Source organism: Bos javanicus, chromosome 2 (assembly GCF_032452875.1).
Source record: "Bos javanicus breed banteng chromosome 2, ARS-OSU_banteng_1.0, whole genome shotgun sequence".
In the NCBI taxonomy this organism is placed as follows: Eukaryota; Metazoa; Chordata; class Mammalia; order Artiodactyla; family Bovidae; genus Bos; species Bos javanicus.
Genome location: NC_083869.1, coordinates 133,078,025 through 133,101,644, shown reverse-complemented (window position 1 = coordinate 133,101,644; position 23,620 = coordinate 133,078,025). Strand labels below are relative to the sequence as shown.

General features: G+C 45.7%; 1 protein-coding gene, 1 long non-coding RNA gene and 1 pseudogene across 2 annotated transcripts in view; all 3 read left to right on the top strand.

Annotated features, from left to right (window-relative positions):
- Positions 1–22,295, top strand: part of MICOS10 (mitochondrial contact site and cristae organizing system subunit 10) — a 37,994-nt gene extending 15,699 nt beyond the window's left edge. The window contains exons 2-4 of the mRNA XM_061394920.1: positions 18,904–18,951; positions 20,014–20,123; positions 22,059–22,295. Coding sequence (XP_061250904.1) covers positions 18,904–18,951; positions 20,014–20,123; positions 22,059–22,073 — 173 coding nt within the window. The 3' untranslated portion in view covers positions 22,074–22,295. The remainder of the gene's footprint in view (positions 1–18,903; positions 18,952–20,013; positions 20,124–22,058) is intronic.
- LOC133236106 (U6 spliceosomal RNA) lies at positions 4,112–4,207 on the top strand (annotated as a pseudogene).
- On the top strand, positions 12,474–17,609 carry LOC133234417 (uncharacterized). Its single transcript, XR_009732133.1, has 2 exons — positions 12,474–17,085; positions 17,230–17,609. It is a non-coding gene; the product is annotated as an uncharacterized LOC133234417 (long non-coding RNA).
- Positions 22,296–23,620: the final 1,325 nt, after the last annotated feature.

Sequence of the window (23,620 nt, the reverse complement as noted above, 5' to 3'; positions counted from 1 at the left end):
ACACTAACCGAGTGCCTGTTATGCCATCAGACTTGGCCCGCTGTCATACTCTCCTGTTTCTACTCTCCGAGCAGTTCAGTGAGGAAGCTTATTTATCTCTTGTTCCAGCAACAAAAATAATGCTCAGAGGTACTTGTAGAAATTGAGAGATTCATTCAAAAAATCCATATGAAAATGTAAACAACCCAAAACAAAGCAGAGAGGTTTTTTATTTTTGGCCATGTCAGGTGGCGTGGAAGGTCAGGGATTGAACCTGTGCCCCCTGCAGAGAACATGTGGAGTCTTAACCACTGGATAGCCAGGGAAGTTCCCAAAGGGATTTTTAAAAGAGAAACATTTGGAAGACTAACGTTACCTGATGTCAAGACTTACTGTGAATCTTGAGTAAACTGGACGGTGTGGTGTCGGAGAGAGGGATGCACGTGGACACCAGCGGGGTCAGCTGGTGTCTAGGAGTAGACCCTGAGTGTGTGGGGCGTTCACTGTGTATTTACTTTCGGTCGTGCTGGGTCTTTGTTGCTGCACATGGGCTTTCTCTAGTTGTGGCGCGTGGGCTTAGGTGCTCCAGGGCACGTGAAATCTTCCTGGACTGGCGGATTCTTCACCACTGAGCCACCAGGGAAGCCAGTCAATTTCATTCTTGACAAAGATGCCAAGGCAGTTTAATGGGGAAAGTAAAATCTTTTCAACAGATTGTGCTAGAGTAACTGTGTATCCATGTACAGGGAAAAAATATACCTCATTATCATACATAAAAATTAACTCAAAGATCACAAAGCTAAAACTAGATAATTCTAAAAGAAAGCTTAGGAGAAAAAGTTTTGTGACCTTGAATTCAAAAAAATTTTCTTAGATCACAGAAAGCAAAATCACAAAGAAAAAAATTATATGCTGACTGATCAAAATTTTAAACTTGCTCTTTGAAAGACACCATTAAGAGAACAAAAAAATTGCTTGTTTCAAGAATAAATAAAGAATTCTTAAATTTCATCATAGCAGTAAGGAGATAATTCATTTAAGAAAATTGGTAAAATGTTTGAAAAGATTCTTCACAAAATAAGTTATACTAATGGCAAAAAAAAAAAAGAAAAGAAATTAACATTAAGGTGTGGGGATGTGCAAATTAAAATCATAATGAGATACCACTATATACCGATTAAAATAGTTTAAAAGACTGATAACATTAAGGGTTGACTAAGATACGGAGCAACTGGAATTCTTGTGTACTCTTGATGGGAAGGTGCAATGGCAAAGCCATTTTGTAAAACTGGTAGTTTCTTATAAAGTTAAACATACCATCCACTCATTCTACTCCTGGGTATTTATTTACTCAGGAGAAATGAAAACAAGTTCACAAAAAGTCTTGTATGTAAATGTTCATAGCAGCTTTATTCACCATACCCCCAAGTGGAAAGAACCCAGATCTCCATCAACAGGCGAATGGATCAGCAAACGTGAACCATCCATAGAGTGGACTAGTCACTAATAAAAAGGAACATACATACAAAACCATGTATACAGCAACATGTATACATTTCAAAATCATTATGTTGAGTGAAATCACACAAAAGAGTATGTACTGCATGATTCCATTTCTATGTAAAATTCTAGAAGATACAAACCAGTCTGTAATGACAAAGTAAATAAGAGGAAAAGGGTAGAGAGAAGGCTGGACTGCAGAGGGTCACAAGGGAACGGGGGTGGTAACAGTACTGTTTCCTGATTGTGGTGGCAGTTTCCCGTGTGTGTGTGTATGTGTGTGCGCGCGCACGCGCGCGTGTGCAGCTTCCAAACTCACTGAGTTTTACACTTTAAAAGGGTGCAGTTTATTCCACGTAAATTATACACCAAAAAGTTATTTAGAACCAAAAAAGAAAAGTGAAATGAAAGCAAAAAGATGAAATATACCCAGTGTTTGTGCAGATATAAGCAACCAGAACCTTCAGACTCAGCTTGTGGGAGCATGAATCAGTGTGAATACTGGGAAGCTGGCGGTGTCTCCTGACGCGGACTGTGTGCGCATCTCATGACAGAGCAGCTCCGTGCCTCGGTGTGTGCCCGGCAGGCGTGTGTACATGTGTTCACCAAGTAACTTGTACTAGAACGTTTGTAGAACTTACCTAGGCATAATAGCGCCCACTGGAAGCTACCCAAATGCCCAGCAACAGAATGGGTTAGCAAATTGTGACACGATGTAATTGAATACTGTAGAGCAGTGATAATGAACAGACTGTATCTATCCATAGCCAGTGGTGGGCCAAAGCACATGCTCTGAGACTCTGTTTATGTAGGTTTAAAACCAGGCAAAACTACACTGTGCTTTGAGAAGTCAGAATCTGGTTACCCTCAGATGGAAAGTTTTGACTAGGAGAGCCCAAGGCAGACTTCTGGGGGTGTTGGGTATCCTTTGTTTCTTGCTCTGGTTCTGGTAACATGGGTGTGTTTAGTCTATGAAAACTCATTGAGTGGCACACTTAATTGCGCAGCTTTATGTATATATGTTATAGTTCGTGAAAAGTTTTAAACAGACATGTACTGTCACAGAAAGGTGTCCTGATAATCATAAAGTGAGAAACGTAAATTTTAGAACATCTTGTGTGATAAATGATCCCGCTTATATAAATGGAATGATGAGCAGTCAACTTAATCCAGATTCCCTCTTGGGAGTAATAATGATGCTTGGTGCGGAGAACCATTAACTTTGTTGTAGTTACCCTAAGTTACTTCAGTCGTGTCTCTTTGTGACCCTATGCATCATGGCCTGCCAGGCTTCTGTGGTTGGGATTCTGCAGGCAAGAATACTGGAGTGGGTTGCCATGCCCTCTTCCAGGGAATCATAATGTAAGCAAAGAAACAATGAGAACAGTTTCTGTTCAAAACATTTATTTATTGAGCTGAGTTGGTTCCTGTAGTTGAGGATTATGAATTTGTTGTTCAGTTGCCCACTCGTGCCTCTGACTCTTTGCGACCTCATGAACCATAGCACACCAGGCTTCCCAGTCCTTCACTGTCTCCCAGAGCTTCCTCAAACTGATGTCCATCGAGTCGGTGATGCCATCCAACCATCTCATCCTCTGTTGTCCCCTTCTCCTCCCACTTTTAGTCTTTCCCAGCATCCGGGTCTTTTCAAATGAGTCAGCCCTTTGCATTGGGTGGCCAAAGTGTTGGAGTTTCAGCTCTAGCATCAGTCCTTCCAGTGAATATTCAGTAATCTTTAAATAAATATCTTAAGTCTAGTTTTGTATTTAATAGAGTAGTTTAAAGTGAAAATCTCTCTAAGCTTTTCACTAACGTTGAAATTACATTCAGTTCAGTTCAGTCACTCAGTCGTGTCTGACTCTTTGCGCCCCCATGGAGTGCTGCATGCCAGGCTTCCCTGTCCATCACCAACTCCCAGAGCCTACTCAGACTCATGTCCGTTGTGTTGGTGATGCCATGCAACCGTGCCTGTCAGTGACGTTTCTCCTTGATTGACAGGTTAATGGGCTTTGCTCTTGTTGGATGTGATACACCATTGTTGGCTTTCCTTGGTTGGCCCCACTTGAATAACTTCAGTAAATCCTTAGACTTATAGAACTATCCATTATTAGAGCCGGTAGAACTTTAGCAGTTCATTTGGTCTAGTGTTGTTTTTTATTTAATTTTTATTTGTTTATTTTATTAATTTTTATTTTAAATAAGTACATATTTTATTTATTTATTTTAAATAAATATTTTATTTATTTATTTTAAATAAGTACATATTTTATTTATTTATTTTGGACCTTTGTTGCTGTGAGGGCTTTTTCCCTGTGGCAGCGCCGGGCCTCTCATGGCGCGGGCTCCTCTTGTCGTGGTGCGGGGGTTCCAGGGCGCCAGGGCCTCCGCAGTTGCGGCTCCTGGACTCTGGGGCGCGTGCTCGATAGCGGTGGCGCCCGGGCTTAGCTGTGCACGTCCAGGACGTGTGGGATCTTTGTTCCCCCGACCTTCAAGTGAACCCGCAGCCCCTGTGTCACCAGGCGGATTCTTAACCACTGGACCGCTGGGGAAGTCCTGAGAAAGTGAAGTGCTTTTTAGATAGCGGGATAGAAATAAGAAATAAAGGATAAAGAAACAAATAAAGGAAAAGAGTGTAATCATTTTGGCAGCACATTCACTAATGATGCAGAGATTAGCATGGCCCCTGAGTAAGGATGGCACACAGATCCACGAAGCGCTCCATGTTTTAAAAGGGGGAGGTACAAATTAGAAAAACTGGAGAAGAATATGGGATATGAAAGTATGGTCAGCCTTAATGGATGACGGGGAGCGAGCCGGGTCTGGGGCGAGGGCGGGCGGGCGGGTCACAGTGTGCCAGGCGCTGTCTAAAGGGAGGGCCTCCATCAGGTTGCTCCAACTGTGGATCTTCAGGTAGAAGTTTAAAGCTTTCTGTTAGTAGTTAGCATTGTATGTGGGAGGAATTGAAATGCATCTCATCACTTTTTACTTCAATTTTCTTTATCCAACCTAAACCTGTATTAGGTTGCTTCGGATAATTTATAATTATTGTAACACTGACATAATTGTTGATGGATTTGTAGATCTACTTTACTTTGGCAAATGTTTATGAGTTAGAACAAATGTTTCTGGTTGTCAGAACCTGCACATATAAAGTACTCAAAATTCCTGTTTGATAGATAGATTTTAAATGATTAACTGAAGCATATGATTTGAGCAGCATAATTCACTTTTTACTAGGAAAGCAGTCCTAAGAAAGTTGCTAGTTTCTTGGCATCATTTCAGGTGACTAAATTGAAGTTAACGAGTTGTAGGAATTTTTGTTTTAACCATTTCCGCATAAGCCTGTATGTGAGCTCACAATATCCCTCTCTAATTAGAAGTAAAAACGCAATACATTGCCGCTCTAATCTCACTTGTCCTGGCATTAGAATAAATGCTACTAATCATAAGCTTTCCCAGAGGAGATTGGCTGTGACCATTGAAAAAAACCCCAACGTTTTTCCCCTGTTCAACTGCAACTTGAACTTCATTTTATTTCAGCTCATATCTTTTGGAAGACTTTTCTTCTTCACTCAGTATATGAAAACTAAAACTTTTATTTCTTAATGTATGCAAGTCCAGTGATTTGGAGAGGTTTATTTATGGAGTTTTGAAGATTACTGATGTCTTTAAGAAAGACGGGTGGTGGTGTTCAGTCACTGAGTCATGTCCGACTCTTTGCAACCCCATGGACTGCAGCACGCCAGGCTTCCCTGTCCTTCACTATCTCCTGGAGCTTACTCAAACTCATGTCCATCGAGTGGGTGATGCCATCCAACCATCTCATCCTCTGTCATCCCCTTCTCCTCTTGCTGTTAGTCTTTGCCAGCCTCAAGGTCTTTGCCGGTGAGTCAGCTCTTCACATCAGGTGTAGAATACTACTGCAATAGAAAGTCAGCTGGGTGCTGCTTCCTAAACCTCATAGTCTTGGCCACCCTGAGAGAACCAAATTGAACAGCAAAGAAGTTGTTTGCTCATGGAAGACCCCCGCATTCAGGCAAGTCATTGCCACACTTTTGTGAATGCTGATCTGGGATAGTAGTCACCATTGGCACCAACAGTATGTTAAATGCAAAACCATTGGTATGTTTAAAACATATTTGACCCCCGTTTCCATCTCTGTGTATCTCTGTCCATGACTTAGCTAAGGATTCCTTAGCTAAGAATCATCATTAAGTGTGGTCACTCCCACTTCCCAGAAGTTCCTAAGCCCTGGTCAGAGTCCTGCCTTAACCTGTCCTGCTTACCTTTAGTACTGTCTCTTTCATTTCTGCTAAGCATGGAATACACAGAGGAGAGAGGGCTGTTGAGGAGAGACCAAAGTATGTAAGATCACGGTTTTCAGGCGGATGGCAGAGAAGAGAGAATCTGAAGTCTGGACCTAGCTCCCGCCTGGGTTACTGTCTCTGTCTTTGATGGGGCTTTTTCAAATCTGTCCTCATTGCTGTGAGTGGGCTGCTGTAAAGCACACATCTGATATGTTGTTTCCCTGCTTGGTTTCTGTCATTGCTTCTCTGTGACTTGTAATAGAGACCAAGATCCTTCACTCCAGTTCAGTCGCTCAGTCGTGTCCGACTCTGTGTGACCCCATGAACTGCAGCCCGCCAGGCTTCCCTGTCCATCACCAACTCCCGGAGTTTACTCAGACTCATGTCCATTAAGTTGGTGATGCCATCCAACCATCTCATCCTCTGTCCTCCCCTTCTCCTCCCGCCTTCAGTCTTTCCCAGCATCAGGGTCTTTTCAAATGAGTCAGTTCTTCACATCAGGTGGCCAAAGTATTGGAGTCTCAGCTTCAGCATGAGTCCTCCCAGTGAATATTCAGGACTGATTTCCTTTAAGATGGACTGGTTGGATCTCCTTGCGGTCCAAGGGACTCTCAAGAGTCTTCTCCAACGTCACAGTTCAAAAGCATCAATTCTTCGGCGCTCAGCCTTCTTTATATTCAAGATCCTTAGTTTGCTGTCAAAGACTGTCTTTCTGTATCTCCTACCTCACGCGTGGTCATTTGGCAACCAAGAGCTCCTTGAAGTCTTTCTCTTGTCGCCTTCTCTCCCACTCCCTTCTCTAACCCTCCGGGGGGCTTGGGTGCCCTTCTCAGTGCCTCTGGCTAGGTCCAGACTTCAGATTCTCTCTTCTCCACCATCTGCATGAAAAATAGGACCCTACATACTTTGGTCTCTCCTCAACACCCGTCTCCCCTTTGTGTATTCCATGCTGAGCAGAAACAGCACTTCCTGTTTCCTCATTGTACCTTGTACTTTGAGTTTCTAATTATCAGTTGATTCCAGCGCTAGACCGTGAACTTAGAGTGGAAACTTGTTTCCTGGGGCCTGGCATAGTGGCTGGCACACAGTGGGTGCTCAGGTCGTGTCGTGAAGGAAAAGCCGACACAGAATGTTGGCTCGGATGAATTTTGGAAGGTTGTTTCATTTCCTTTGGTAAGTCATGATGATTATAATGGTTTTCATGTCTCCGAGGAGGCCATACTGGTGGCAGAGGAATGTGGCAACTGAAGACCAGGTCTCTGGAGTTGGATGGTCTGGTTTCCAGTCCCAGACACGTGACCCGAGGCACGTTACTTCACCAATCTGTGTCTCAGTTTCCAAGTCTGTAAAATGGGGCTAATAAGAGAAGCTTGTTAAATGTGAAGGTTAAATGAGATAATTGAATCGTGGCGTCTAAGTGCTTAGCGAATACTCTTCACTTTATTTGATATGGTTTGGTGTTCATGAAAACATTGTCGATATTGCGTTTGTATAAATCAAGTTATATTCTAGCTTTATTAAGGGAATTTTGTATTAAAAGGTTATTTGATAACTTTTAAATAGCACCAATGTTTTTATAATTATCCAGGTAGAAGTTCTCTGCAATTTCTTTGACAGCCTTCCCCACTGCACCCCCCCAAAACCCCAGATACACATACACACACTTAATCAGTTGTTAAAACCTGTAAATTTTGCCAACAAAATGTCTCTTCCTTTCCAAGTAATCCTGCACACCTTAGTCGGATGACTCTTCTAAAGCATAGCGTCAGTCGTGTTTTGCCTTTTTAAAAACTCTTCAGGGAAGCCCAGCCTGTTGGATTAAGTGCCGTGCAGACTCCTTGGCCCACCTCCTGGTTCTTCAGAGGCTCCGGCCCTCTCCAGCCTTGTCTCCTGCTCCCAGCGGCCCGCCTTGAGCTTCGGCGTGGCCACCCTCCCCCGTTTCCCGGCTCGAGCCCTGCTTTTCTGCAGCCACTGGGTGGGGGGTGTATCCCCCCGCCTCAGCTCTGGCTGTTGAAAGTCTACCATTTAAGGCAACTGAAATGCCACCTTCTTCTTGAAGATTAAAAACACAACAGCAGCTTCTCAGCTACACGTGCGCCCGCCTTCCTGTGGACGGGCAGCGCTCTTCCTCTCTGAAAGACAAGATTCGCTTTTGTTCAGTTTTCTGGATACCTAACTTGTTACTCCTTCCTGAGCCCAAGCTTGCCATGGAAGAGACTGTCTTATTTCTTATTCTTGTTGAACCCAGTATTCTTTTTATTTTTTGCCAAGTTTATTTATTTATTATTTATTTTAATTGGAGGCTAATTAGTTTACAATATTGTGGTGGTTTTTTTATACATTGACGTGAATCAGCCATGGGTGTACGTGTGTCCCCATCCTGAACCCCCTCCCACGTCCCTGCCCATCCCATCCTTAGGGTCATCCCAGTGCACTGGCCCCGAGCACCCTGTCTCATGCATCGAACCTGGACTGGCGATCTGTTTCACATATGGTAATATACATGTTTCAGTGCTATTCTTTCAGATCATCCCACCCTTGCCTTCTCCCACGGAGTCCAAAAGACTGTTCTATACATCTGTGACTCTTTTGCTGTCTCGTATATAGGGTCATTGTTACCATCTTTCTAAATTCCATATATGTGTTAATATACTGTATTGGTGTTTTTCTTTCTAGTTTACTTTGCTCTGTATAATAGGTTCCAGTTTCATCCACCTCATTAGAACTGATTCAAATGCATTCTTTTTAATAGCTGAGTAATATTCCATTGTGTATATGTACCACAGGTTTCTTATCCATTCATCTGCCAGTGGACATCTAGGTTGCTTCCATGTCTTGGCTGTTCTAAACAGTGCTGCAGTGAACATTGGGGTACACGTGTCTCTTTCAATTATGGTTTCCTCCATGTATATGCCCAGCAGTGGGATTGCTGGGTCATAATTGATGAAAGTGAAAGAGGAGAGTGAAAAAGTTGGCTTAAAGCTCAACATTCAGAAAACGAAGATCATGGCATCTGATCCCATCACTTCATGGGAAATAGATGGGGAAACAGTGGAAACAGTGGCTGACTTTCTTTTTGGGGGTGCCAAAATCACTGCAGATGGTGACTGCAGCCATGAAATTAAAAGATGCTTACTCCTTGGAAGGAAAGTTATGACCAACCTAGATAGCATATTCAAAAGCAGAGACATTACTTTGTCAACAAAGGTCCGTCTAGTCAAGGCTATGGTTTTTCCAGTGGTCATGTATGGATGTGAGAGTTGGACTGTGAAGAAAGCTGAGCGCCAAAGAATTGATGCTTTTGAACTGTGGTGTTGGAGAAGACTCTTGAGAGTCCCTTGGACTGCAAGGAGATCCAGCCCATCCATTCTAAAGGAGATCAGTCCTGGGTGTTCTTTGGAAGGAATGATGTTAAAGCTGAAACTCCAGTACTTTGGCCACCTCATGGGAAGAGTTGACTCATTGGAAAAGACTCTGATGCTGGGAGGGATTGGGGGCAGGAGGAGAAGGGGACGACAGAGGATGAGATGGCTGAATGGCATCACCGACTTGATGGATGTGAGTTTGAGTGAACTTCGGGAGTTGGTGATGGACAGGGAGGCCTGGCGTACTGCGATTCATGGGGTCACAAAGAGTCGGACATGACTGAGCAACTGAACTGAACTGATGGCAGTTCTATTTCCAGTTTTTTAAAGAATCTCCACACTGTTCTCCATAGTGGCTGTACCAGTTTGCATTCCCACCAACAGTATAAGAGAGTTCCCTTTTCTCCTCACCCTCTCCAGCATTGATTGATTGTAGAATTTTTCATAGCAGCCCTTCTGTCCGGCGTGAGATGGTACCTCATTGTGGTTTTGATTTGCATTTCTCTGATAATGAGTGATGTTGAGCATCTTTTCATGTGTGTGTTAGCCATCTGTATGTCTTCTTTGGCGAAATGTCTGTTTAGTTCTTTGGCCCATTTTTTGATTGTGGACCCAGTGTTCTTGCCCTTCAGTGCTCAGTAAGTATTTGTTCTTGAAATGCTTTTTGTGGGAGAAGAATACATTTATAATTACTGTGTGCAATGCACTGTTCTTCCAGGCTTTTTACATGTTATGTTGTTTCATCCTTGCTCTTCTTCCCCAGTTAGAGATAGGCACTGTTAGTATTCCTATTTTCAGTACAAAGAAGCTGTTGCCTAGAGAGGGTATATAAATTGTCCAAGGAAGGGACAGACCACTAGTAGGTAACCAGTATTCTCAATCCTGTTTAACCTGTTTTACCCCCAAATCTACATAACACTGTAGCTGAAATGTAACCACTGTGTATCCACTACCCACTTTTTGAAAATAAGCACTACATACCCCAAGAGAAAAGAAATTTATCCTTAGTGCTTCCTACTTAATAAATGCTAATAAATGTAGGTTAAGGAAATGTGTAAGGAAAAGAAACTGTCGGTCTTGTTTCCCTGTTGATTTTTCATTTGGACCAAGAAGGAAACCACACGACAGCCCTCGTGATGCACACGAGGGCACAGTGCGGCCCTGAGTTGCCTCTTGACGTCCCAGGGAGGAGACTGCAGGCGCTGATGTTGATGGGCGGGGGGGTAGGGAGGGAAGGCACTTCTCTCTCCAGCCAGTGTCCAGAAGGAAGCGCCTCCCAGCTTGGCTTGGTGCCTGTGTCTCCTTGATGCTAAGTAATTTGGGGCGGGGGTTGTTGTCATCCTTGATAAATCGGACATCTGTGGTTTCTGTTGTTTTCTTGAGGGATTAAAGAGTCACGCAGTCATAAATTACCCATGCAAAGCACTACCATCCAGAAAATCCAGAAAAACACTTTGTTGTGCTGTGTAACACTAGACTGGTCTCCCTGCAGCTCTTCTGACTGACCTCTCCCTGAGCGTTTTCTCTGCCAGTAGAAAAGAGCCATGACCTGGAGTCAAACAGCGTGGGTTTGTGTTCTCTTTCGTAGTTGTGTGTTCTTGGGTAACTCACCTAACCCCTTTCTTTGCATTGTTTCCTCTTCCGTAAGTCAGGATCATAATACACCTCATAGGTGGTTCTGTGGTTCAAATGAAATAATATGCCGGGGTCCAGCCCCGGTGGATCCAGGGAATTCGAAGCGGGGACGGCGTCGGCGAGATCAGGAAACAACTGCTTAATTAAATGTTTATTAAGGATATAAAGAGTGGTGAAATAAGGATAGCTCAGCGAAGAAATTCAGTGAAGAAAAGAGGCTGAATAAAATTCCAAAGCAGGGAATTTACGTCACCTCCGAAGGCTGCAGGCGTCCTCCCGTTCTCCCGAAGGAGAGGAGACACTAAGGCCTCCCCGGTCAGATCTTAGAAGCCCAAGCAAAATTAGTAGGACGAGCTTCCCCACCTCAGAGGAAAAATTCAGCCAGAAGGTGAAAGAAAGAACGACATGGGGAGACCAAATTTCGATGAACAAAAAGGGCGTACTTTATTTTCCAAAGTAGTTTTATACCTTAAGTTGTGCATAGAGGATAATGGGGGAAGGGGTAGAGTCATGCAAGGACAGAAGTTCCTGATCCTAATCGAAGCCAGGCTTTCAGACTTATCATATGCAAAAGTTTAGGTGATTTACATCATCTTCTGGCCAGGAGGCCTGTTAACATTTTAAGAGACTTATTTTTCTCTAAAGGTGATTATTCTAAAGTCAGGTGCCAGCCTCCAAAAGGCATTGGATAAAGCTGCATTCCTATAGGGCAAAGGTGAGGTGGGCTCAATCAAGAAAAGAATTAACTCAAGGGTCCAAGGTTACAAACATTGAGGCTACTACTTACATTTCTATACACCCATTATATCAATCAATACACTGCCAAGGACACAGTAGGTAAGGAGTATGGAGACTTAGCAGCAAACATTGGCCCAACAAGTGAAAAACCCTTCACCAATACAATTTCTAATCAATCTCTTAACTACTCAAAGGAATCTGTGTTTAGACAGTTTAGAACATCTCCTGCCTCTCACAGTTGGGAGGCTCTGAACAATCACATGTGGCCGGAAAAACCTATTCAGGCAGGCTAGAGGATTTCCAAAGGAGTTTGTAGGTTGAAACACTGTCACACCCAGGAATTATTAACTGGAGCTGTAAGCTAACTCTTTTTCAGAGAGAGGTAGTGGGGGACAGCCCCCCGTAAAGTCGGAGGTGTAGGTGACAGCACAAAGCAGAAAGTAGGCAGACTCTGGTTTTGGGGGTAGATGCTCGAGAATTTCCAGGGGGACTCCTGAGGCTCGATCCCGCCTTTGCGTATGCCGAGCCTCCTCCCTCATGACCTTTGCCACGGGTGGAGTTCCGCAGGCTGGCTCCTGGCAATAATATATGGAAACGTTGGTATATCAATGCCTGCTGCTGCTAAGTCGCTTCAGTCGTGTCTGACTCTGTGCGACCCTGTGGACAGCAGCCCACTGGGCTCCTCTGTCCACAGGATTCTCTAGGCAAGAACACTGGAGTGGGTTGCCATTTCCTTCTCCATCGTCAGTGTCTGCCACTCTATAAATGTTAGTACCTCAGAAGTGTTAGTCACTCAGTTGTGTCCCACTCTTGGCAGCCCCGTGCACTGTAGCCCACCAGGCTCCTCTGTCCATGCAGTTCTCCAGGCAAGAGCACTGGAGTGGGTTGCCATGCCCTCCAGGGGAACTTCCTTACCCAGGGATTGAACTTGGGTCTCCTGCATTGCAGGCAGATTCTTAACCGTCTGAGCCACCAAGGAATCCCAAAGCACCACTTCCCCCCAATAAATCCAGTGCATGGCACCTACAGTCCATGGGGTTGGTCACCGAAGAGTCAGACACGACTTAGTGACTCAGCAGCGGCAGAGGCTTCTTTGGTTGTGTTTTTTGAAACTTAGTAATTCTGCATTTTCTTCAGTGTCCCTTTAATAGTCATCAGAGCTGCTTATTTTCCCGCATCCTCTGCCCACATGTGAATAAACTATATTTAAGTAAAATGTATACAGCCACGTTTCTTTTGTGCGTTCTTGAAAAGCCATACAGCTGTCGGCATTCTGAAGGCTGGATCGTGTGCTGTGTGCTCTCATCTGGAAGGACCCTGGTCGAGAGGTGACTTTTCTGGAAGCAGCACACCAGTGCTGTAATGGCTTCCACACTTACCTTCCGTGTCTTTACTCCTTTTGGCCGACTGCTTTACTTGTTCTGACCAGAGTCCTGGTAATTGATGTCCACCCCAGACATTCCTACAGACGTTCAGCCTCTGCATACGGGAGGCACAGGAAGGGCGAGGTCTTGTGCAATAGCCACCTTCTTAGCCTGCGGCGGTGTTGACTTGTGAGAAGCTGATTAACACCGACCGCATTTGCCATCTCTGGGCCGTTGTCTGGCACACTTTCTGGGTTGCTTCACATGACTTGGCATTTACACATGGACACCTGGGACAATCTGTCTTTGCCTCAAAGGATTAAGTAACACAGTTTGGAATTGACTTAAAACTATTTTTTTTCCCCTCATAAATTGGGCCCTGAGCATCTTTCATAAATCAGGAATGTTTCTTGGAAATGTAATTCTCACTAAATTCAGTCCCAAGGGTACTTTTCTATAAAGGCACATTCTTGTTTGTTCTGACAAATGCATTTGATGATTGTAATAGTGTTATAGAAACATGATTGAACAGGAAAGAACACCCATTATAAATAGGTCAGTTTGACATTAATCCATGTGCGAAGCATAAATACAGCTTTATTAAACACAAGGCACCTCTAGGAAAATGTTGTATTTTAAAGCAACATGTTCTACTTCAGCAATGAATCTGAAGGAATCCCCTATTTTGTTTTTAAAAAAAATGTATTTCTATGAACAGTTGCTATTGCCTGTGAAAAAAAAGTCAGCTATGCAGAGTGGATAACAAAGATTCCAGTCTTCAGCTGTGGTTCACTGACAGTGCGATCCTCCTGTGGAGTTGTGTTTTAATGGAGGGATTAACTTTTTGTTTTGTTTTGTTTGTTTGTTTGTTTTGTATTTTTTAAAATCCAATGGACACACAAAACAAAACTGCGCTGAGAAAAACAGTTATGTTACACTTCTGACATCTTTTGAGTGTGTTTTTAGAGAGGTAGCAGACCTAACCACCATTTATTGAAGTCTGTGTCAGACTGCAGATCCTTATACTTTCCTAACACAGCGATGCTCGTAGATGAGCGTGCTGAGGGCAGGTGAGGCTAAAGCACTCGCCCTGAGGTCAGAGGGCTCTGAACTGGGCCTGTGTCCCGACAGCATCCGTGCTCTTGCGTCACACGCAGTGGGAAGGTAAGTCTCGTATTTTGGAAGCTGTGTCTTTTCTTTCTGTCATTTAAGAATAAAGTTGTTTGGCATATGGCTCCTAGACTCTTAAACTTGCTTGTAATTGCTGTAGTTTCTCATAACCTGCCATTGAGTGTGGTACTTAAGTGTGTGCTGTTCCATCTTGATATGTTATTATACAAAGTAAAATGGTAGATGTAGATCAAGATTTAGCATTGATAAACCACACATTGGACTTAGGAATTTAGGAGCTTTGTTTAAAATGTTAATAAGCTGGAGTGAGATCTTAGTTATATAATCAATTATCGATAAATAAAAGGTCTGTGGTCTTCTTTCCCCTATGATCAGTTTTTCATGGACATGTTTTTTAAGTGACTTTCTGAGGATTTTTTTTAATGCTTCCCCCAGCAGTGAGTTATTCCTCAGTTGAATGTTTGTTGACAATTACTTCTACAAAGTTGATTCCATAGGAACCTTTATTTCTCCAACTTGTTCTGCTTAGGGACTGACATCCAAAGTACATTTCTGGGACTTCCTGGCGGTCCAGTGGTTTAGACTCCATGCTCCACTGCCGGGGGCCTGGGTTCAGTCTCTGGTCAGGGAGCTAAGGCCCTGCATGCCTTGTAGGATAGCCAAAAAACCCAAACATTTGTACCTCAGGACTGCAGTCAGATTATGTGGCCTGCTGCTTAATTCTTGCTGGTTATGTTTGCTTTCTCAGTATTTCAGTAAAGTCGAGCTTCGTGATATGTGGCATGGTGACTTGTCCATGTGTCACAGTAATGGCCGTCAACATAGATCCCCCCACCACACACACATGTGGCTTGGGGTGTACACTGGTACACTGCTGGTAGTTGGTATTCTTTTAAATTTGTTATAAAATCCACTTGGGCATACGATGAGGCAGTATTTTTTTATGTAGTTAGTGGAGTGAGTTCTCTGTTGTTTGTTACTAAAATAGTATCAGATGAACTGAAAAACGTGTGTTTATCTACTGGCCCATTTTATGATGTCCTTTTGGGCACTAAACATGCATTAAAGGGCCGGTTAGATTGATTCGGAGCAATTTCTTTTTGAAAGAATTTGTGCCAATTCTTTTTCCTCTCCAGAAGGAATGGTTTCAGAGCATGGCTTCTTGCCTAATGTCGATTCCATAAGGCTGCTCTCTCGGGGTGGTTTTTCTTTTTGCCTTGTTCCCTGCCTTCCCCTTGGTGGACTTTGCCATTCGGAAGATGTGTACCTACAATCAGGCATTTCTTTACTTTAGAGTTATTTGTCATTCCAGACAGCATGGGCCAAAAGAACAGGCTTAAACGGGGAGGCAGAGTTATATAAATTTTATTCATAGTTAAATATTTGCTTCCAGGGAAGGTGAAAAATGCTTTGTACTTTTTCCTCTGGCTTTTTTCTTCTAAGAGAACTTGAAATGCAACAACAAAAAAGAAGTGGCCAAAGGCTGAGAGAACTCTCCTCTTTTTCCATGTTGGTTTGTTTTTATTGTAAGACAAACCTTTCATGTTTTATTGTTAGGAAGTTTAAACCTGGCCTAGAGGTGCCAGTCTTTAGTGGGAACAGCTGTGGAGTTGGTGTCCCCTGATCAGGTGGGACTTTCTTTGAAGCAACATGTTGCCTTTTAAAAGAAAATTGAGCATGTGAGAACTTGAACCTGTGAAACTCGTCAGCAGTTCCACCATTGTTTATCTCTGAAATAACCGAGATAGCCGACTGAAAGTGTTGGCATTTAAACATCAGCTTCTGCGTCATTTTTTCTGAAGGGACCAGACTTGGTATTTTGTGTCTTAAAAATATAGAAATGGAGGAAAAAAAATCACTCTTAAGAATCGAAGATGTCGCAGCTGAACTTAAGAGCATAGAGTATATACTTCTGCTTCAGGCTAGTCTGAACTGTGATTTTGATCCCAGTTTATACTTGCAAGTAAATGCCTTTAATAGGGCTTCCCTGGTGGCTCAGATGGTAAAGAATCTGCCTGAAATGCTGGAGACCTGGGTTCAGTCCCTGGGTCAGGAAGGTCCCCTGGAAAAGGACATGGCCACCCACCCTAGTGCCCTTGCCTGGAGAATTCCATGGACAGAGGAGCCTGGGGTCGCAGAGAGTCGGACACGACTGAGTGGCTAACACACACACACACACGCCTTTAATAGTAGCAGAATTGAAGTGGTCAGGCATATACCTCAACTTGAATGAAGTGTAGAGAGGAAAGATTTTCGGCTTGTCCTGGTTGATGTGAAGCCTTTCTCCTCTTTGTGGCTGAGTGATAACCGGTAGCACTGGCTTTAGCACCACTCTTAATCTACTGTTAGGAAAAGTTGAGCGTCAGAGAGCTTTCTTTCCTTGGGGGAAAATAGAGACAGGCATGGAATCAGAGGGACAAGGAAAGTGCTGAAATATTTTCCTTTTGGGCTTTTGATTTGTTTGCCAAAAAATTGCCTTCCAGATGGAGAAGACCAAACGCTCTGATTGTGAGCCATTGTGTTTGTACTGGCCTACATCCCCATCCCACTGCCTGGTTTGAAATCTGTGGGCCAGTCCAAATTCTTTACCTCATTTTCTAGGACCAATTTACTGTCTTACTCATCTTCCAGCTGCAAGGGGGTGAGGCAGGTTACTTTGAAATGGAAGCCCATGCCATTTTAGAAAGCCAGGCAGCAGCAGACCCCTGCTGGGGAGCGGCAGTCGCGATGGCTGCGTCTCTGAAGCCCTTGCAGCACACCCTCCAGGTAGACTCGTGTCTGTGACAGGGGCGGCAGGCGAGCCTGGGACAGATCTGAACAAGCCCAGCTGGCCCTGTGCGGGCTTGTTGCTGCCCTGGTTGCCTAGCGTCCTGGGCTGTCGCACGGGAGGCACACTTGGGTTTTGGCTGAATCCTGCTTCGCTGGCAGTAGGAATCTCGATCCTCCAGTTTCCCTTGGGAGGCATCAGTTGTTCAGGGGTTGGCGCTGGGGGGATCTGGGCTTTGCAGTCTGGCAGACTCGGGCCCAGGTCACTGCTCTTCACCGACTGAACGTGTCCTTGAGCAGGTTATTTTCTGCATCTGGAAACTGGGGATAGTACCGTGTCAGGCTGCTGTTTGGTTTACAAGAATTTTTGGTGGAGTAGGGAGGGAATGTTGGGTACTCATGGGAGATACTGATGTTTGTTCCTTTCCCTTCTCTTTATGTCAGCCTGGAATAGGTTAACCATTGTGGTCTGTAAACTGACAGGTTTTCCATCACTTCATTAAACTGCATGGAAATCGGGATGACGCGAGAGATCTTCAGATGCTGCATTTTAAAGCTGGGCAACAGTACCTAGTGCAGGGCCTGTCGGACAGTGCAAAAGCATGGTTTGTAACTAAAATACATGTTTCTGTAGGGTACAGTCATAGGAAGGAAGCGCATCATGGCCACATGTAGAGGGTAAGAGGCTTATCAGAACTCACTCTGGGTAATAGCATAAACACTTGATCAGGCCAGCATCAGCGGGATTGTTGCACAGGTGAAGCAGAAAAGGTGTGGGTTAGCTTACTTGCTTAAGATGAAGCTGTCTGTGTCTGGAGCAGAAAGGTCAGGTTTGCTGACTGAGGAGTGCTTTGAGTGTTCACACTGCCTAGCCTACATTCATGCTTAGACAGGGAGGAGGCTCTCGGAATTCCAACAGCGCGTATTTGAAAACCGTTAAGGCAAGTGAGAATCGGACCTTTATGTGGTGCTTAATCGTGGAGAAGTTGGTCAGGGCTCTGTTGGACCCTGGGGCAGACACTTAGTAAAGAACATCAGGATACTCTGAAAAGTCTGAAAACAATTAACTGTCAAGTCTGAGGAGAAATCAGGGCTTGGCTCTCTTCCTTGGCATGTGTAACTTTACTTTTTTGATAATGGAAAAATAAGTTTATCTCAAAGTTTGGGACATGTGTCTCTACAGTATGTGATGATTTTTTTCCTAAAGTGGTACCACAAGTAAATTTTTATTTTAATTATTCTGCATTCATTTAAAACGTGCCTTATTAAAAAAGTACAGCTGGCGCTCGAATCTGTGATTATAGATACTATTTAAGTTGAAGTTGAGTTTATATAATTAAATACATTCATTAATGTTTTTCTTCTTTTTTAAAGAAAATAAATTATGACCATATCAACAGAATGACCAAGGTTGAGAAAGATTGGTCAAAATGAGGATTTAGCTTTTTTTTTTGGCTCCAAGCTTAAGGTTCCTGTGAAGTTTGATTTAAAATTAGGTATTTAAAGTTTTTTTTTTCCTACCAGATCATTAAAACAGGGTTGCATCTGTTTTTTCATCTTGAAAGATGGTGGTTAAAAGTGCCCCGTGAGTCAGCGAGGAGAGGGGCCTGATGTCCACGCTTGAGGACGTGCTTTCCCCGTCTGGACAGTCTGACTTGTGGCAGCAGCTCCTCAGGATTGCTCCTTTCCATCTTCCTCAAAACGTCGCCATCACTCAAAATGCCGAAACAGCCAGGGGAGCTTCCCGCTGAGGGTGTTCACCTGGCGTGCCGGCCGTGGCGTGCCTGGGAAGGTGGCGCGGGGGCCCGAGGTGCTGGAGGCTGTCTGCAAGCCATGCGAGAGCATCTTTTCAGAACTGTCTCCTGGCTTCTCCCCCCCACCCCCGAGACTCGTCTAGACAGAATGGGGGAGAAAGTTCTTATCCCCTGGTGGGGCCGAGGGGACCGCAGGCGTAGACACGGCCTCTGACGACAAGAAGGAAGTTAGAAACAAGAAGCTCGTCTCTCTACCAAGTTAAAAACATCTGTCTTGTAGATGTTCACATTTATGAAATGTTCATTTTATTTTTGTCAAGTTACTGTTAAGGTGTTTAACATGTTTTTCCTCCCTCTTTTGTAGGTACTGGCTTTGGATTAGGACTTGTTTTCTCACTTACCCTCTTTAAAAGTAAGTGTGCCTTCCTGCCTGTGTGCGTAACGTCCTAGGGTCCACGTGCGCGGCAGGGACGCTGCTGGAGGCACAGCCCGCGGCCGCCAGCATCCACGTGTGGGTTTAGGTAGGCCACTGCACAGTGAGCTAGACAGAGACCACAGGCGCAAGTGAGGCCGGAACGGGTGGGCATCTCCAGAACTCCCCCGGGCGCTAAGTCAGGGTAACGGGTGGGCATCTCCAGAACTCCCCCGGGCACTAAGTCAGGGTAACGGGTGGGCATCTCCAGAACTCCCCCGGGCACTAAGTCAGGGTGCCTGATATCATTAAAAAAAAAGCCTGTACTTTATGCCAGTGAGTCATTTGGCCAAATCTACGCTCTCAAATAATTCTAATTAGTTACAGTTTTTTCTAAAGCAGTTTGAAAACAAAAGTCCTGCTGGTAATAAAAAGAAGTGGACCTGAAATAAATAGGCTTTTTGGCCAGAAATTCTCCTGAGCGAAGGGCAGGCAGTGTCCCTTTCATTCGGTGGAAGAACTTCTCAAGTTTGGCTATTGAATAGAAGCCATAGGGTCACTTTGACCTCCTTCCATGAGGAACTGGTGGGGAATACACAACTGGAGAATCCCAGTGAACCAGTGCTAGTGTGAAGTAATCGTCTATGGCATTAGCTTAAGTAAACCTCATGACTTAGTAGAATTAAAATATGTAAATATTGGTGAAGTTCTTACATACTTTAAAAATTCAAAGACCTTACTGGTATTATTATGATAAGTTTTAAGAATTAGTTGAAATGAGCAGATGGTTAGAACTGGCATAGAAAAGTTAACAGGCTCCACTGTGTCTGCTGTGTTCATATTGTACCACCTAAGACTTCAAGTCTGGTAGCACGGGTACTTAATCGGCACCTCCCCTGGGCTGGTGGTGAGACCCTGACAGAGACGTGTGGCATGTAACAGTCAGCAGCGTGGTGCATGCTGAATGTTCACTGAACCCTAAGCAAGTGTATTGAAGCCAGAGGAAAACTTTTATTTTCTTCTCACAGTTCCCTCTTGGGGTTTTCCTTTTCTGCTCACCAGGAAGAATGTGGCCATTAGCCTTTGGCTCTGGAATGGGATTTGGAATGGCCTACTCCAATTGTCAGCATGATTTCCAGGCTCCGTACCTTCTACACGGAAAATACGTCAAAGTACGTACAGAACTGGTACTTCTCTTTCTTCCTCCTGCCTCCTCAGAGAATTCTTTAGAGTGCAGGTAATAATAAATACGATAAATGATAAATAAACCGAGGTCTTTGTGGCACCGCTGAGCTCGTAAGTGAATTGACTTGAATCATCACAGTGAAGCAGATTCTATTAAATTCTCCTTTCTGTAGGCAGCACTCTTGTTCAGGATATCAGAGTGCCCGGTAAACATGTCACACACATTCAGGCTAAACCTAGACTCCTGAACTCAGTCGTGCTTCTGCTTTCTACTGAAGAGGGCACGTTCTTGACTGTGAGTCCCGCCCGATTCTGCTGCAGTCTTGTCTACAGATGGGTTTTTAATGACGCAAAGAAGATGCAAAAGTTTAACACTTGCCTCAAGTGAAAGGACGTATCCCGTTTCCTAAAAGTTTCTGTGCGTAGCAGCCTCCGGACGGAGGTGCTGTTTATTTTTGTATCGGGGCTTGGAACAAAGTAGGTGCTCAAATAAATGTAAAATAAATGAATGAGGTAAGTTGTGTATCTCACTAGACGCGCTGGTGGCCTCGGGGCGTCAGGCTTACTAAGGCATCACTGTCACACACCACCACCTTCATGAAGAACTTCTCCTTCTTGGGATGTGCAGAGTCGTCTGCCTTCTCGGTTAACCTCGAGCTAGAATCACTGGTCTGGGCCGCAGCGGGGCCCAGGGAAGAGAGCCCAGAAGCCAGGACACCCCCCTGTGTGCTTTCTGGGTGCTCTGGAGTTCTTCCCTTCTTTTCTCACTTATGAGGTAATTTCTGCCTATGGGATTGCTGTGCAGATTAAATGTGAAAATGTCTTCAAGCTCTGAGGTGCTATATAAACAGAAATATTGGTTATTACAGAGGAGGCCAGCCAAGAACGGGTGGCTGACTCGTCCATTGTCCACCGTACTAACAAGCAGGGCAGAGAATGGGGTACAAACGAGCGTCCCAGCTCGGAAGCCCCTATCTGAGAAGGTGCGTAGACTGCCAGCTGCCCACTGGCCAGCCTGTGCAGCCCTGGAGAGGGGACTGGGAGCAGGGGAGGCGGGAGAGCCTTGCGCAGGCAGGCCCTCAGTCGTCATGACCTGCCCCTACGCCAAGGCCAGGGTGGGTGTCTGGGGGCCCGCACGGGCGGAGGGCAGCTGCATGGTACCAGCGCTGACCACGGGCAGTTTCCCTGCTCCCGGCTCCTCCCCTCGTGGCCCCGCAGCTGAGTCTGGAGGAGAATAGAAAGGAACAGGGAGAGGAGCTTTAGGTCTTTTAATTGAAATGTTTTCATTGTTCCAAACTGAGTTGTCATGGATAAATGGCTCAGGGGTGATTATATGTGTGTATATTTAATGGCTGGGAGTTACTGTGGAAAATGCTGTTAGAGGTTTTACAGCCCCGTGCGTGCTGCTCCAGCGCGGCCTGTAACTTTATCTGAGCTCGAGTCTGCGCCTCGATGTTGTCAGCCTCTAGTCTCTGAGGAGAGGAGCAGGACTGCGGCTTGGGGCTTTTCCAGTGTAGTCGTAATATGGGGTGGTGATTGCTGAGCGCCTGCTACGCCCTGTGGGCCATCCTGGGTGCTTTATCTTTGTGTTCCTTCTCTAGACCTCTCCCAGCAGATCTGCGACGGAGGTTTTATGACCCTCGTTCAGCAGATGAGAAAACTGAACTTTTCCGGGGTTAGGAACTTGCCAGAGCTCCCAGCGTTAGTAGGCCGTTTGATCGCAGCGCTGCGCTCTCTCCACCCACCTGGGACCCGCCCTCTGCTGGGTGTTAACCTGGTGTGCTGGAGACGGTCCTCTTGAGAGTGAGACAGGTTTCAAGCAGATGCTGGTAGGGCCCTGTGCGCCTGCCCTGCGGCGGCAGGTTGGAGGGGCTCGTCAGGAGGCCATGCGCGCCTGCTAACGGAGTGTCCTTCCTTTCCAGGAGCAGGAGCAGTGACTCACGCCTGAGAGCACCCCAGGGGGAGGGCAGGAGAAACCACGTTCATTCCTCAGGAACGCTGAGGCGCCCGAGCGAGCTGCACTCTCCGTGAGCATCGCCAGTAATGCTCAACTCCAGCACACTGTGCACGTGTTTGAAACCAAGTCCGTTTCTTGTTTTGTATTTTCTCTCTGGAAATTGCAGGGCGGTGGTCTTAAAATAAATAAACTAAACTCGGCAGCCCAGCGCGTGGCCTGCGTTTCTTTGCCTTCGGTCTGTGAGCAGGAGGTGTCTGTCTGAACTGCCAGCAGCTGTAACCGCCTGGTCGCAGCCTCTCTCTCAGCCTTCCTGGAAGCACAGCCGTGGTGTGTTCCTCCCCGCTCGCCCCGTGAAGTGTAGTTTTCAGAACTGCTTCCACCTCACAAATCGGAGCTTGGAGAGTGCAGTGTGTGAAGATGATGAACATCCAGAGGAGCTGCGCTTGCTCTGGCTGTTAGTCTGTAAAGCCGGCCTGTCGTCCTGACCATTGGACCCGGCCGGCCCATCTCGGCCATGTCTGCTGGGCTGAGGTCAGGCAGCCGGCCGTCTTGGCAGGTAGGGAGCCTCACTGTGCTGGTGGCTCACCCCATCGATGTCACGGTTCCTCTTAACTTCAAGGAGCTTGGCGCCCACCGGCCGGGCCTCGGCACTGGGGGCTTTGGCCCGGGGACTGGGGAGAGGTCTTGGTTTGCATGGCTGGCCGGAAGGCTGCGTTTGGCGTTGATTTCATCTTCGTGTAGCGCCAGAAGTCCGAGGACAGAAGGGCCACTGCTGCTGGCCCTCTGAGTTTGTCCCTTTGGTTTCACCGCAATCAGGGAGGCTAGACACAAAGCGCGTACTGTAGCAGATTGTTCTGAGAGCATGCAGAGCCTCAGGAGTCAGGCTTTCCTATCTTCTATTAATGAAATGAAGATGGGCAGGACTCGATCCCACTCGTCCCTTTACTGGCCGTTTACGGTGAGCTGAGTACCGTTACAGGCAGGGGAGATAAATGCGTGAGAGACAAGACTCAGGCCCCTTTGAGGAGCTGAGAGTCTGATGCACAGACAGACAGACTCCTCTGACGTTGGATGAGGAGGGGTGTAGACAAAGGGCAGCCAGAGCGAAGGAGATCCTCGGATGGCCTGGCAGAGGAGGAGGGCATGTGAAGTTGATTGGACCTTCCAGACAGAAGAGAGGGAAGGTAGCTTTTGCAAAGGCTCAGAATCACGGCAGTGTGTTTTTTTGTTGGGGAGCCACCAGGAAGTCAGTTTCGTCAGTGTGCAGGGTCTGGAGAGGTGGGGGGCGCGGGGTGAGCGTCAGGGTAGACTTGGGGTCTCTACCAATGGGGAATGTCGATTAGACAGTTCTTGCGGGTATTGCAGTGAGCAGATTCAAGGCAGAACCACCTTCTCCCTCCTTCCTTCCTCAGCCTTCACCCCAGCTCCCTTCCCAGAAAGGTGTGCCGCGCTCTGGACCACAGCAGGCAGCAGAGGGCCCACCAGCTGTCCAGGCTCCCCTGCTCTCAGCGGGTTTTCATTTCTGTG